The sequence below is a fragment of the Pan troglodytes genome, chromosome 2 (assembly GCF_028858775.2).
Source record: "Pan troglodytes isolate AG18354 chromosome 2, NHGRI_mPanTro3-v2.0_pri, whole genome shotgun sequence".
Taxonomy (NCBI): Eukaryota; Metazoa; Chordata; class Mammalia; order Primates; family Hominidae; genus Pan; species Pan troglodytes.
Window position 1 is genome coordinate 111,417,024 of NC_086015.1, and position 14,529 is coordinate 111,431,552.

At 40.2% G+C, this 14,529-nt stretch overlaps 1 protein-coding gene across 6 annotated transcripts in view; it reads right to left on the reverse strand.

Annotated features, from left to right (window-relative positions):
• Nucleotides 1–13,994, reverse strand: part of CD47 (CD47 molecule) — a 44,442-nt gene extending 30,448 nt beyond the window's left edge. For 4 of the 6 annotated variants that reach the window (XM_063806943.1, XM_016941599.4, XM_016941598.4 and 1 more), the window contains exons 1-2: nucleotides 12,985–13,227; nucleotides 2,121–2,474 (exon numbers count right to left, since the gene is read on the reverse strand). In XM_063806943.1, coding sequence (XP_063663013.1) covers nucleotides 2,121–2,474; nucleotides 12,985–13,030 — 400 coding nt within the window. In that variant the 5' untranslated portion in view covers nucleotides 13,031–13,227. Of the gene's footprint in view, nucleotides 1–2,120; nucleotides 2,475–12,984; nucleotides 13,228–13,639 lie in introns of those variants that run through there. The other 2 variants (XM_063806944.1, XM_016941601.3) reach the window with 1 other exon arrangement.
• Between the last annotated feature and the right edge of the window lie 535 nt (nucleotides 13,995–14,529).

A 14,529-nucleotide genomic window follows, 5' to 3' on the forward strand; every position in this document is an offset into this window, starting at 1 on the left:
GGTGCTTGCCAGGTTAGGGACAGTGGGAGGTGGCGGTATGACTAGTAAGAATAAGCATGAGGGAGATGTTTGTGATGATGGATAGGTCTATGTCCTGATTGTGTAGGTAGTTACGCAAATATACACGTGATAAAATGAGAGCGAACCATTAACACACACTGCACCATTGTGAACTTCCTGATTTTCATATTGTGTCACATAAGAGGAAACCATTGGGGGGACGGGGTGAAGGGCACATGGAAGCTCTCTATCTTTGAATCGTCCTGTAAATCAATAATTATTTCAAAAAATTAAAATGGATGCAAAGCCAAATGTCTCAAACCTCTGGTAGAATTTTCTACATTCTCTATAATAAAACAATACTGTCTCCTTTTAATGGCCCCCAAAATAAGTCTAGTTTTTATTTTTATAGGGTATTTTGAAAACAAAGATAAAACAGTCTTTCAATCACACGCAAAATAATAAACTGTTTTTATCTCAGATCCTGGCATTCCTTTCTCTTCCATCTTCATTTCATCTTCTGGCCTTTCAAATCTCATATCTTGAGTTTTCCAGTTTACCTCTCAGTGACCTACATTACCCCCCAAAAGTTACTGTTCCCCCATGTCTTATTCTTTCATTTCCACAAAATTGTACATTACCTCAGAAAAATTTCAACTAGGTATTAGATGGTCTAATACCAGTTAGTTGCAGTGGATATGACTGACTGATTACACCCTTCGTTAAAGGTATACTTAACAACAACAAAAAAAGCTCCTTTGCCCAAATTAATATCAATAGTAAAAGCTACAATGTAAGAGAGATTTCTGAGCAGAAAGACCTTGCCTACTCGGAGCCATCCCCTGCCCATTCCTCACTGCACACAAATCCCTCTCACAATGCTCTAGGCTAACTTCAACAACTTGATACTTTACTTCATAAAATAAACATCCCAGGAAAACAACTAACATTTACAACACACTTTGGTTTACAAAAAAACATGTTCACCTGGGATCTCATTTGATGCTCATTAGACTGTAGAATACATAAAAGCAAGTATCTATTGTCATCTCCATTTCGGACATGAGGTAACTTGGACTCGGTTAAGCACCTTCTCAAGATCACACAGGTGAATAGTAAGTTGCTGAACAGGGGCTGTAACTCAGACCTCCTGATTCTCAATCCTAAGTAATGTGCAAACATTTCATCAAACCAAACACCCCATTCCTAATCTGGTAGTAGATTATTTTATAAAAGCTAGGCAAATAGTTGATCCAACCGAACAGAACTGAACCTATCTAGAGTTAAGGTTCTCAAAATGTGGTTAAGCCATGATCGGTAATATGACAGGTAATTCTAAATAGAGATTTCAAAACAGAAAGAACATACTCATATGGGGTTGAAGAACTCAGCTAGCACAGCAGGAAACAGCAAAGAGAGGAGACTATTTACTTCAGCTAATTTTACTACCTTCTACACCTCAGCAACCCAAGTTTGTGACAAAAAGGGCAGAATCATGGTGCTATAATCAAGTCTGAATTTGAATAAATTAATTTGAATCTCTAGTTCTCTCATATTTTGGCCAACAAAAAGATCAAAGTAAGGCTAAGCACAGAAAATCTGAAGAAATCATCCATGATAATGTGATTTAATCTCCTGACTCTATTCTCTCCAGAGGAAGCATGGCTGGGACTTGTCATCCCTTGGTCAAAGTGTAAGGTTAAAAAAAAAACAAAAAAAAAAAAACACAAAAAACAGAAGGCTGAATAATTGGAAAGAGACTTGAAAATTAGTCACAGGAAAGAAAGCACTTGGATGGCAGCAAACAGAAATGAAGAGGACATTACCCCAGGACCAATCACCCAAATAAAATGGTCCTTAGACCAAAAGTTTGAGAACCACACAATATACAAATTAACAAGTAATACAAATTAAATAGTAGATGTGTTTTACTGTGAAGAGTAGATTAACAAATAGGATAGAAATCACAATCTTAAACTTGCTAAACATTACATCAACATTTATTAATAACAGCCTGCTTTTTGATTCAAAGGAGTACCTATCCCCATTTAGCCTCCTCTCGAAAGAGGATCAGGTTGTATCAGGACAAATAAAAAAAGGAGCTTTCATAGAAGTCTCACCAACACGATATTTTAGCTCGATGATCGTTTCACCTTCTCTGGTTAATTCTGTTACTTCACAAGTGTAGTTTCCTGTATGTGAGACAGCATCACTCTTATCCATCTTCAAAGAGGCATCTCCTTTTAGTAATTGTGAGACTTCAATTTTTGCACTACTAAAGTCAGTGGGGACAGTGGACTTGTTTAGAGCTCCATCAAAGGTGTAAATATCTCTTCCTTTAAATTTCCACTTTACGTATACTTCAGTAGTGTTTTGTGCCTCCATATTAGTAACAAAGCATGGAATGACGACAGTGTCATTACAAAACGTGAATTCTACAGATTTTGTTTTATTAAATAGTAGCTGAGCTGATCCTGGAAAGGAAAAAGAAAAATGTTTCATTAATTATAGAAGTCTGTACTGTAAGATCTTAGGCATGTTACAAATCCTTAAGATAAACAGCAACATTTCCATTGTTCACTTAAGTAAACAGTATAGCAATGAAGAAGACCTATTAGGTGAAATATGCAAACAAATTATATTTTAATATTAACTTGCACAGCTGGAAGGCATCATTATGACTTTTCTTTATTCATTCTCAATAATACAAAGTATACATTACATGCATCTTGGTAATAAATTCAGCAACTATGTTGGAACATGCAGGTGTAGTATCTGGCTTTGGAAGCTTTGAAGTAATCATTACTGCCTACTGATATATGTAGAAAAATATTGTCCTTATCAAGGTAAAATTTTGAACAGAAAACCAAACCAAATATTTTATTCAGTCTCAACTTCAATACACTGCTAAATAGAACTGATATGAAATTTATCTTTATCCTTATGCTGCATTTCCAAAAAAAGTGGCAGGTTCTACTGTACTTTAATATACAAAGTAGATAGGATGAATCAAATCACATCTTTCCACTAGGATGGAAAATCTTAAAATACTAATGAGGAAAAAAAAACCATTATCTGTGGCTACTTTCCCATAGCAAAATATAGGCAGCAATAGACATTTTGTATGGGAGTCTTGAATGACATTTTCCCACCCCCACATTTCATTGACACTACAGAACAACAGTCTCCAAATGTATATTACGGGTATTCTTCCTCCAAGAAACCACAAAACGGTGAAAAAGCTAAGTAAGATGCAAGTTGAAACCAAGAGCAGTTACTGCTAATAAGCATCCTATCTACGCTTCTCAATAGGATAAACTACCAGTTGTTGCCTTATAGAAGAGGCACTGGGTAAATAAATGTAATCACTCATTGTTCAACTAAAATGTACAAGAATGTGTAGGAATTGTAGTTGTCTTCCATATTCTTCAGCCACTCAGCAACTCTTTTACCTAAGTAGCTACTTGGCCTTCCCCTCAAAACATAAACAAAAACAAAACACAAATTACTAACAAATATAAATAAAATATCAACTTTGTTAATAGTTCACACTTAAGATTTACTTCTACATAAACTGGAATAAAAATCAGAGGCATAGAATGTTTCTATTTTAAGAACACTATGTTTACTCAATAAATACTCCATGAATTGAATGCAAGGATGCATAGTGGAATATATGTACTGGACAATGTTCAAAACACCTGAGTAAAAATCCTATTTCTGCCCCTTTTTAATATGCTGCCTTAAGCAACTCACTTTTCTATGCCTTGGTTTACTCTCTAAAATAGGAGGATCTCTTAAGTAGGGGGATGAAAAACAAACACCGGGCTACTTCACAGAACTGTGTTGAGCATTAACATGGAAAACACAGCGGCAAGTGCTCTCTAAACAATACTATGCTGTAAAAATGTAGGGTGATACTACAAAAACTAGATAATCTGGCATTTTAATGTAATGATATGGGCCTTCTTTGACTAGTCCAAATTGTTATATTTCTGGGAAACTGCAGTCTGAACCTATATTGTGGGCATCCACAGCTCACCTCTTCCCAGTTTTCTACATTTCTAGCCACCCAAATACTAGGAAGCCCAAGGCAAAACCTGGACTTCCGCTGCATTCTTTAAAACTTTGGAATTGTGAATTATTTCCCCTGAGAGAGAAACACTGAGGGAGAGAGGACATAGTATACCAGAGAAGAATAAAGGGGTGAAGATGTTCAAATTATAAAGGAAGGAAAGTATCAGAAAATATGGCGAAGATTTTGAAAGGGATACAAAGACTACTGGGTATCCTTTCAGTCAAGTGCTGGGCAATGTCTAACAGACCCTTTGGAATTATCTGACTCTATAGAAGCCTGTGCCTTTCACTGACTTTGACTGGGCTGTTTTACAGTTTCATAAGTTGTAGAAAACTGATAGTAATTCAAATGGATTGGTGTCCATAGAGATAAAAATAAATCTTGTTCTGCAATTGATTTCCACCTGGTGGAAGAGAGGATTCCAAAAGACTACATTTTACTGCCCTGAGGATACTGACCAATTTGGCATTTATTAGCAAATTCATTTAGGCATTCTTGATTGCCTATAAATGTGTCTGTTTTTCCAATTTTCTTTTAAAAGGGTTTTGCCTTCTTGCTGGTTTGCTTGTTAAATTAATTAGTGAAATAAAATCTTTGACACATGTTCATTTTATATTTGTATGAATCATGGTTTGACTTTTAAGAGATTATTCTTAAAAAAAAGAGGTACGAATGAAGAACTCAGTCTTCCTATGAAACTTTTTGCAAAGGCTTTAATTAAGTAAGTAAGAAGTAGTTGGTGAACAATCCACCATTTCATAACATATGTTTAGAGAATGAATTTTCAAAGGAATACAGAAAGCAATAATTATACTGCATTATTTGTTACAATAAAAACATTTTATAGCTGAAGCAATTTAAGTAGAATAAATGCTATTAGTAAAAATAACAGTAAAATTGACCTGGATAAACGACAATTTGAATAACCTTTGCACTAGTAATTAATAAATAAGGGCAGGCCAAAAATATCACTCTAGCTGTTAACTACAACTTCAATCTCTATAAAGATGCATTAAAAAACTATTAAGTAGTAAAACTGTTTGATTTGGGGTTTTTTCCTTTTGCCTACTCCCTTCTCATAAAACAGCAAAGTGAAGAAACTATTTAAAATGTAGAGAGCAAATAAAGAAACACAGATAATTAACATGAATAAGAAAACTCTGAATAAACAAGATATGCTTATAGCAGTCTAAATCAGATAGCAGCAGACAAATGTAACCAACAGTAATGCCAGAGTTATAGATAAATTAGCAAATAAAATGGGGAAATGATTTTATATCAAATGCCAAAAGTATTAGACTTGAAACCTTCATTGGAACTGTACAAGTATTGGTGAATATAGACTATCAGCCCAAACCATCTCATATCATAGTCTAGAAAAGAGCTTTGTAGTGGCAGAGAAGACTCAATCCATGGAGGTCACAGCACACAAGTTCAGGTTAGAAATTTTAAAAATGCAATGAACATTTGTCGAGAATTACCTGTGATGAAATATTGTGATAGGATGTGGGGATATAGTGATGAAAAAATACAGTTATTATCTTTTAGGAGCTTACAATTCTCATATGGGCGATGATAAGTACTTTATATAATACATGGTTACAAGTGTTATCTTTTCTGCATGGACAACGTCCTTATGGATGGGCAGAAGAGTAATTGGTCTTACAGATTTCTAAGAAAATTCGTGTTGCTAATAGGCAAAAACAGAAGAATGTCATAGTCCCTGCTCCTCCGGGCCTTCAATCTTTACCCTTTTACATGTTTCATGTAAATTTTCGCTTCTTTTTAACAACTCTTAAATTACTCCCTTTTGCCCTTTATCCCATACTCTCCAACAGTCCTCTCTCCCTATTTCTTAATACAAACTGAAACCTTCAGAGGAGAATCCTGAAGCTTCCAATACTCCTTCCCTATAAACCTACCTGTAACCCCAACTATCCACACCTTTTTTTTTTTTTTTGCTTCCTTTTCAGAAATGAATCCCATCACCTGAAAGCTAGTTTCCATTTCTGCCTCCATACCCATCAGTCTCCTCAAGGACTTTCCTTAGTTGATTATCAGCCTCCCACATCCCCCATTCCATTTACAAGGTGTTGTTTTTGTGTGTGTCTTTAAAAATTGCTTGAATATTTGCCAACTTAAAAAAAATCCCTCATACTTTCTCTCTCCCTAGCATCCCAAATTAACAATCTATAAGCATTTCCTCACTTCCAATTCACTCCTTAAATCTGTTACGTGGCCTCCACCCATTCACCCCTATTTCTTCATTACTACAGCTCTTGCCAAAGTCACCACCAATCCCTTGTGAAAAATCAAATATGCATGGTTCACTTTCTGTCTTGACTTTTCCACAGTTCTTGAGCCAGTGGGCAGTCTCTTTCTTGCTCTTCTCTCTTGGCCTCCATGGTATCTCCTGATTACGAATTTCCTCTTGCTTTGTCCACCCCATCCTAGTTTGCTTTCTTTGTTGAAATCTATTCCCTGACTCACACTAAATGTTAGTGTCCCTAAGGGCTTCAGATTCAGCACCCTCTGCCCCCTAGTATTTTCCCTGACTCCCATGGTTTTCTTCACCCGCAAACTTTTAAATAAAAAACTGAATCATGCACTGCCTTTCTTCTAAACTGCAGATGTTGGACAGCCAACTGTCTGCTGTGCACTTCCACTTGGATGTAATACAGTTACTTCAAAGTCAGTATGTCCAAAAACTTACGTACCCCCACTTCTTACCCTCAGCCTAAATCACTTTGCTAAAGTATTTTCTATCATCTACCAGTGAACCAGACCTGGACCTAAGAATCACATTAGATTACTCCCTCTCCTTAGCCATGGAGAATTCTTAGTAGGTTCAACCTAATTAATAGTTCCTAAATCCAATGTCTGTTGAATGAATGAATTAGACACTCATCCTCCCCCTCGAACTACTGCCATATCCTCCTAACCAGCTCCCTGCCTCCATCCTCAAGGTTTCTCCATCCTGGCCCTGATGTATTTTCTACAGTTCCCAAAATAACTGTTCTAAATGCAAATGTGCACTCCTTTGCCTAAGATACTTTAACAACACCCTCAACCCTTTTCAGGCTAAATTCTAAGTACATTAGCATGGAATACAAACGAGGTCCCTCAAGATCCTTTCCAGCCCCACCTCCTGTACTCCCTCATTTTCACACTAAACTCCAATCATAATGACGTTATTGCAATTCCATGACTATGCAAATGCACTCTCATCCCCATGCCTTAGCACATACTGTTCCTCAAACCTAAATAGCCTCTTAACTGTTATACACTATTACCCCACTGAGTACACAGGGTGTATAATAGTTAAGAGCACACATTTAGGGGTCAGACCCTAGTTTAAGATTCAGCTCATGTACTTCTTAGCTGTATAACCTTAGGCAAGTTACTTACCTCTGCTCCTCAGTTTCCTCATCTATAAAATGTGCATAGTGATGGTATATACCTCATAGAGATATTGTTAAGATTTAATAAGATAACATGTTCTTGTATCACCTTTCACATATACAGCAAGTACTCAATAAATGGCAGCTACAGTTTGCTAACTTTTGCTCTTCCTACTAAAGCACAGTTGAGTCGTTCAATCTTGTTCCCCTTCCTTACCATTACTCAATTGTATTCTTCCCCTCCTTATTGCTCCCATTGCCTTGTGTTCAAATGTTGTCACTGTACCTACTACTGTGTAATTACTATTTTACTTAACTGATCTCTCCAGGCTCAGAAAGTAAGACACTGTCTTCATTTGGTATCCTAAGAATCTAACACAGGGTCCAGAAAGTAGGATTCAATACATTCCTTGTGAATGTAAAAAGTTTAAAGTATAAATTCCATAGAAGAAAAATCTAAAAGTCATGTGGGAGAAGATAGATTTTTCTTCTGTATTTCAAGAGAACCTGCCACTGCTTCTCACTTGTATAGACTTGATTATGAAATCATGAAGCTGCATATTTTCATGGAAAATCTCAAGTCACTTGTATGGTTGGATAGAAAAGTTCCTTAAAAATCACAAGAATGTGTCTATGAATGATCTTCCTAGAGGGTGATGTTTAAACTGGGTCTTAAAGGATGAGTAAGAATGTTATGGGAAAGAAGGGGCTTTCTAGGCAGAGTAACATGTACAGCCAGATAAAGAAAGTGAAGAACTGAAAGCAGAGAATTATTTAGGTGAGCTCTAGGAAATGAGGTTGGAAAAGATGAATAAGAAAACTTCTAAAGGGCTTCCTTGAATGTCATGCTGAGTTTAGACTTGATAACATAAACAATCGTAAACCACTCAGATTTAATTTCATTAAAAAAAAAAACATTGACAGCAGTGTAAAGGAAGGACTGAGGGCAGCAAGGGAAAAGAGAAAGGGAGATCCGTTAACAGACTACTGCAATAGTCCAGGTAAAGAACAACTGGAGAGAAGACCTAAAACTTACAGTAATCAACAGAAGTTAGTTGTGGGAGGCAGGGGAGATAAAGAGGGGAAAATTAAAATTGTGAACCAAAATACTATGCGTAGCTAGTTAGATGGTAGGTTAATTATAGAGAAAAGAGGCTTAAATATTTGGGGAGAATATCTTTCTATCTGTCAATGGACTAGTGAGATCTGATGCACACTATGTTTGAGAAATGAGAGAGAAACAAGATGGCTTTATCAAGCACTTAAAATATATTAAGTGGCAGTGATTCTTTTGCAATAAATTTGGCAGTGTAAGAAAGCAGAGAAGGCAACAACTGACAATGTGCAGGCAGGAACAAGGGCAAGGACATTTTGGTTCTTGAGGTTTTTTGTTTTATTTTTTAATATGGGGTAAAATTTGATCATGTGTGCAAGCTACGGGGAAGGAGTCAATGGAGAGGGAAAGATCTAAGATGCAAGACTGAAGAATTAAGCTGACTGAGCAGGTCTCCAAGATGGTAGAAGTGAAAAGGTGGTAGACAGGTTGTCCTTTCCTTGGAAAAGTGAGTAGGTTTTCTTCTGAAGCTGGATGACGGAAGAGAATGAGATGAAGGTTATCTAAGATGTTATAGATCAGTTTAGTAATGGTGGGAGGGAAGCAGAGGGAGTCCAAACCACACACCACTATTTTTTGCAGTAGAGTAGGAAGTTAATTATCTGCTGGGAATGGATGTTCAGGAATGGAGTAAGAAGTCTCAGCAGCCTCTTAGGTAAAGAAGCAAAGATCATCAGTAAAGACACACGCCAGAAAGGAATCCTACCTACTTTTGCCCCTTAGAACTAGTGTCTGGCTTGAAGAACTGGAGTCTCTAGCTACACTGGGTTATGTACAAAAAGGATGAAGTCAGATCTCTCCTCAATGGACACTAAAATAAAGGTCTGGGGTAGAGTGGGGTGTCCACAAGTTGTACTTAGTTCTGACCCAAAGCAATCCCCCTAATGAATTTAAAAGTGGCCTTATAAGAATGGAAGAGGCCAACTTAGAATTAAAAAGGGCAGGGCAGTTTAAAGTCAATAACATCCAGAATTATGGCCTTAACAAGCACCTAAGTACCATGAGGGGATAAAAACAAGATATCCCTACTGTCTATATACTACATCTTAAGTCATTAAGAGACATACTGACATACTGTCTGAAATTTGTCTATATGCCAAAGAGGGCGTTGCAAACTGCTTGGTGTGTAGTATAGGCTCATACTTGCTTGAAATGGAAAAAAGGTGGTTTTGACAGACCTTGAACTTGCCAAACCCCTTGCTTTACCTTTTAACCTACAAGTGTGATATATATTCAAATATGCACATTAATTCTCCTAATCTGAATCTCAAACCATGAGATTGACCAGATTCTGAGTCTTATGCAACTGCTCCATGGATTTGGAATGAAATATTCAGAGGTGGGTGTAGCTTGATTTCTGTTTCAACACTGTATAATCATAAAGAGGAAAAACCCAGATTCTATTGTCTTAGTCTAGGTATATCAGAATCAAATTTCCTGGGTGCTCTGTATTTTCTACTTTAGTACTACAATGAATTTAACAAAACTGATCCTACACTATTATTCTTGTTCTTTTTATCACAGAAGAAATATCTACACTAGTATACAAAGTGAAAGTAACTTTATGATAACCCAAGACGATATTATTAAAATCAGACTGAGAGATAAGATATGAAAATAGAAATGTTTATCTTGTACAAAAAGGTAGGCAGAAACCTAAGACAGGGAAAGTGATTGAAAATTATGCCACAAAAAGAACATTACTATATTAAAAGCAATGCCTATATACTAGCTATAGCTGAATTCATACTATGAAATGCAAATCTAGTTTTGCGAATATGCGTGATTATTTTGGATTTAGAATATGTATCAATTTGGGGGTAAAGTCATCTATCTCTCATCTTTAGAACTTGGCCTTTCAAATCTCCATGAACAACTCAGTGGCAAAGATAAAACATCTGCCAAAACACAGATGACAGCATGAGCAAGTGTCCTAATGGTAGGCATTTAGTGTAATGCTTTAAAAAACACTGCCTCTAGACTGCTGGGGCGGCCCCATAAATACGTACTTTTAAATAGGCATTTACTTCCTTAAAATGGCAACTTGTAATTAAAAATAATATATTCTTTAAGAGAAAACATTTTTATTTAAACAAGCCAAATTACTACTAGACTTAGACGATGGAAAAAATGTTATTTAATCATATGTACCCTGATTTAAAAAAAAAAAACACCTCATTTTGAACAAAGAGGAATCATTCAACCACTAAAAAGACAGTTCACAACACCATCATTATTTAAGGTTTTATTTGCTAGCTAATAAATACCACTGAAACTATGCACTTTTAAACAAAGTATAATTGTACATGAGTGGGGGCAGAGTGGAATGCAACATAGTAATTCATTTCACATCTTGCATACCATTAAGGTGCCTTCCAGTTTGCCTGTAATTGCATGAAATGAGTATCTGAGATAACTTCTTTTACCACAAAGGCCACTAACACTGTAGAGGGTGCCAGGAAAGGTCCCTGATTCCCGGAGCTTAATTAACGAAACTGAAAGCAAAATCAAACTTCAATACAAATGAATGTACAGATTCATCACTTTCTTACTCATTCTAGATTCTAAAGTCAGTCTCTCAAACCCTTGGTTTATAACTACCTATGTGCTGAGACATCTTTCTTCATATATGTCCTTTTGAAGCTATATATTAAACACATACAAAAACATATTTTATAACAAATACTATCCTGTTTTACAGTCCACACTTAACACAACTCAATTGCATAATGCCTGTATTTTGCTTTTTTTTAGGTTAATATTAACTAAGTAAAATAAAATACTATAAATTCTGAATTCGATGACTCTAGGGATTCGAACACATTAAAATTGTGTGTAAACGAGTGCTAATTACATGATATTAACTATTACTAAAGAAGGCCTAACATAAATCCTATCACTCAAAGTACCATTCCAACAGTTCTAAACTACGTGATTTAAATCTAACCTACCTGTTTTAAAAATAGTATATGGTTTATACTTTTTACTTTTTAGGCAGTTTGAATAAATGATACTGTATCACTTCATATCTGGTTCAATATGAAGGCGTTCTGAAATTATTATGCGATTATACAACACATCTCTGAAAGCAGTATTATTTTAGCTAAAATGATAGTAAAGGCAACAAGCATACTAAACGTGATGACAGGAAACACTAACATCAACCATTTAGATAACGGAGATCTGGATTCACAGTCCCAACATCCAGGATGCTTGGGGAGGGAGGAAAGTGGTAAGCAGAGACTTAAGGGCATCTTGGAAATACCTAAAGTCACAAGCCTTTAGGAACGGCACACCAAGGCTAATAATCAGTTTAAAATCGAATTAATTTAGCATTCTAGAATAAATGTAACAATTGCTGTCACTGGTGCTCAAGCTGAATTCTGAATCTTATAAAAGTTCACAAAAGGCTCTATGGATGTGAAGTGTGACAGGCACTCACTGTAGAGCTACGAATGTTTCTATTCCTTGCTCAGTTTTTACAGACGAAGCACACGTTTTACAAAAGCGAAATGGATTCCAAAAGCTCGGGGTGGGGGTGGGGGGGTGGAGGTTCTTTGGCGTCGAAAAACACCAAATCCCATTCTGTTGCACATGTTTTGACTGGAGGTTACTGTCTTCCTATTTCAGGCGAAAACCAGATTACTTTTAAAACGGTTCCCCCAAATAAAGTGGGAAAAACTTCAACGTACAATTTAGAATGTATGCAAGTGGCTGATGGGGCGTGAGGGTCACGAGAAAGAAAGAGTTTCCAGCAAGCTTATTTTTAGGATTAAAAACGACAGCAAAAATTACACGGCCGGAAGATTCTTCTGATTGAATGCTGAGTTGAAAATGAAACTTAATTGTGTCCTTTACGTCCTCTTCGCTCCTATGTTCATGTGGGAGGCAAACGGCAGAAACCCCTTCTCACCGACTTCGCCAAAATGCGCACTTCCATCGCAAGAGGCCCGGGCCCTCCCACTCTCCCTCCCTCAACCCCAAATGCGTCTAAGCACTGAGAAGGGAGAGGGGTGCGAAAGAAGGGGATCCCTAGCAGCTGCAGCCCCTCACCTCTGATCGCGCCCTTTCTTGCTAGTTAATTTTTGCGCGAGGTGCGCGGTTTGGAGTCCTCTGTGTGTGCATTTGGAGATGGAGAACCGGGTGGAGGAGATGAGCCCCGCTCTCACCCAGGGGGAAGAAGACGACCAGGGAAAGGAAGGGAGGAAGAAGGGGGGCGCCCGATTCCCCGTGGGGCCCTCCCACGTCTGCACTTCGGGCGCTCAGGGCCCGAGTGTTCTGCGCCCCGGCCACCCTCTTCAGGGCGCCGCCGGGCTGGCTGGGGCGCAGCCCACACGCCCGCGGGGGCGAAGCGACAGCAGCCGCAGGGCTGGGAGCGAGGAGCCACTCACCGCAGCACGCCGAGCCCAGCAACAGCGCCGCTACCAGGGGCCACATCTCCGCGCCCGCCGCGGGGTCGCCGCCGCCGCCGCAGGTGTCTGGAGCAGCAGCCGCCGCCGCCGTTACAGGCAGGACCGACCGCCGCCGCCGCCCGTCACAGGCAGGACCCACTGCCCAGGCTGCACGGCCGCGCGCACGCGCGCTCCCACTGCTTCCCGCCCGCTCCCCCGCCTGCTCCCCGCCCGCGAGAGCCGCGCACGCGCACTCGGCCCCGCCCCGCAACCGCTGCTGTTGACGCGGCGCCCTCCCTAGTCGCAGGCTCCAGACCCGGGGCCCGCCTGCCCGCTCCACGGAGGCCGGATGCCTGCTCCAGGGCGGTGGCACGCGCCGCGCTTCCAGGTCACGTCCTGTCTCACCCGCCCGCCCCTGGGGTCCGCGTGCTCGCCCGCCGCAGGAGGCTGAACCCTGTGTTCCCATGCTCGCCGGGGACCTCGTTGCACCCGTTCCTGTCCGCGGGTCGGTTCCTGCCTTTCGCGCGGCGCTGGGCCCCACTGCCCTCTCTCTCTACTTTTCTCCTCTTTGCTTTCACTCCCACCCTCGCGCTTCAGGGGCCGGGTCCCGCCCCGCCCCGCCCCGCCCCGCCCCAGCCCGCGTCTCTCCCTGTACCCGACGTCCGGCTGCGCGCGTGGAGCAGGACACCTAGGCTTTCACCAGCGCCCGTTTCCCCCGGACGCGGCCGTCTAGCGCCGAAGCGCACCCCGCGTGGGGGCGTCTCGCAGCTTCCAGCGGTCCCTGAGCCCGAGGCCGCCACGCCCAGGGCGGGGCGGAGGCCGGGTACCTGCCCGCAGGGAGCTTCCACTCGCCCCTCGCGGGCTCTGCGTTCGGCTCGTCTGCTCGCTCTGCTCTTCCCTATGCGGTTCTCTTCCCTCTTTCTCACTTGGTTCTTTAGTGGTTTCATCCTCTGATCAGGGTTAATCAAACAAGTTCCATTCACGGTGGTAAACATTGTTACCTGTGAACACCGCCACCACCGGGACTAGCGAGCATTGTCGCAAACAGGCATTAGCAGCGTGTCCAAAACATCCCCACCAGCAAGATTATTGAGCTTGGTTTGTGACTGCCCCACGTGCAGCCCTCTGCGCTGCGCTTGGGTTTAACATGCTTGAAAAATGGGTTCGAAATGTGGCCGCAAGCCACAATAGGGACAAGGCTTTTGAATTTATCGCTGAATCACACAGGCCACATCATTCATCCTGAAGCAAAAGTCTTTTAAAGATACTTTTAACCGTTATCCTAACTGATGTACTCTCTTATCAGAAAGTCAGGCTCTGGTGGCTGCTGTAATGGAGTGCACATCCTGTCCACCTCCTTGATTGTTTTCCTCCTACCTGCTGGGAAAGAAAGCAATTTCCCACCACAATACCCCACTTCTCCAAATCCTCTACACAGTGCGGCTCCTCCCAAGCATCCCATTGCCATAGAAATAAAATCCAGCATATGAAAGTGGCACTGTCTATGACACTCTGTACCAGTGTATTGTATACTATCGAGCTTCT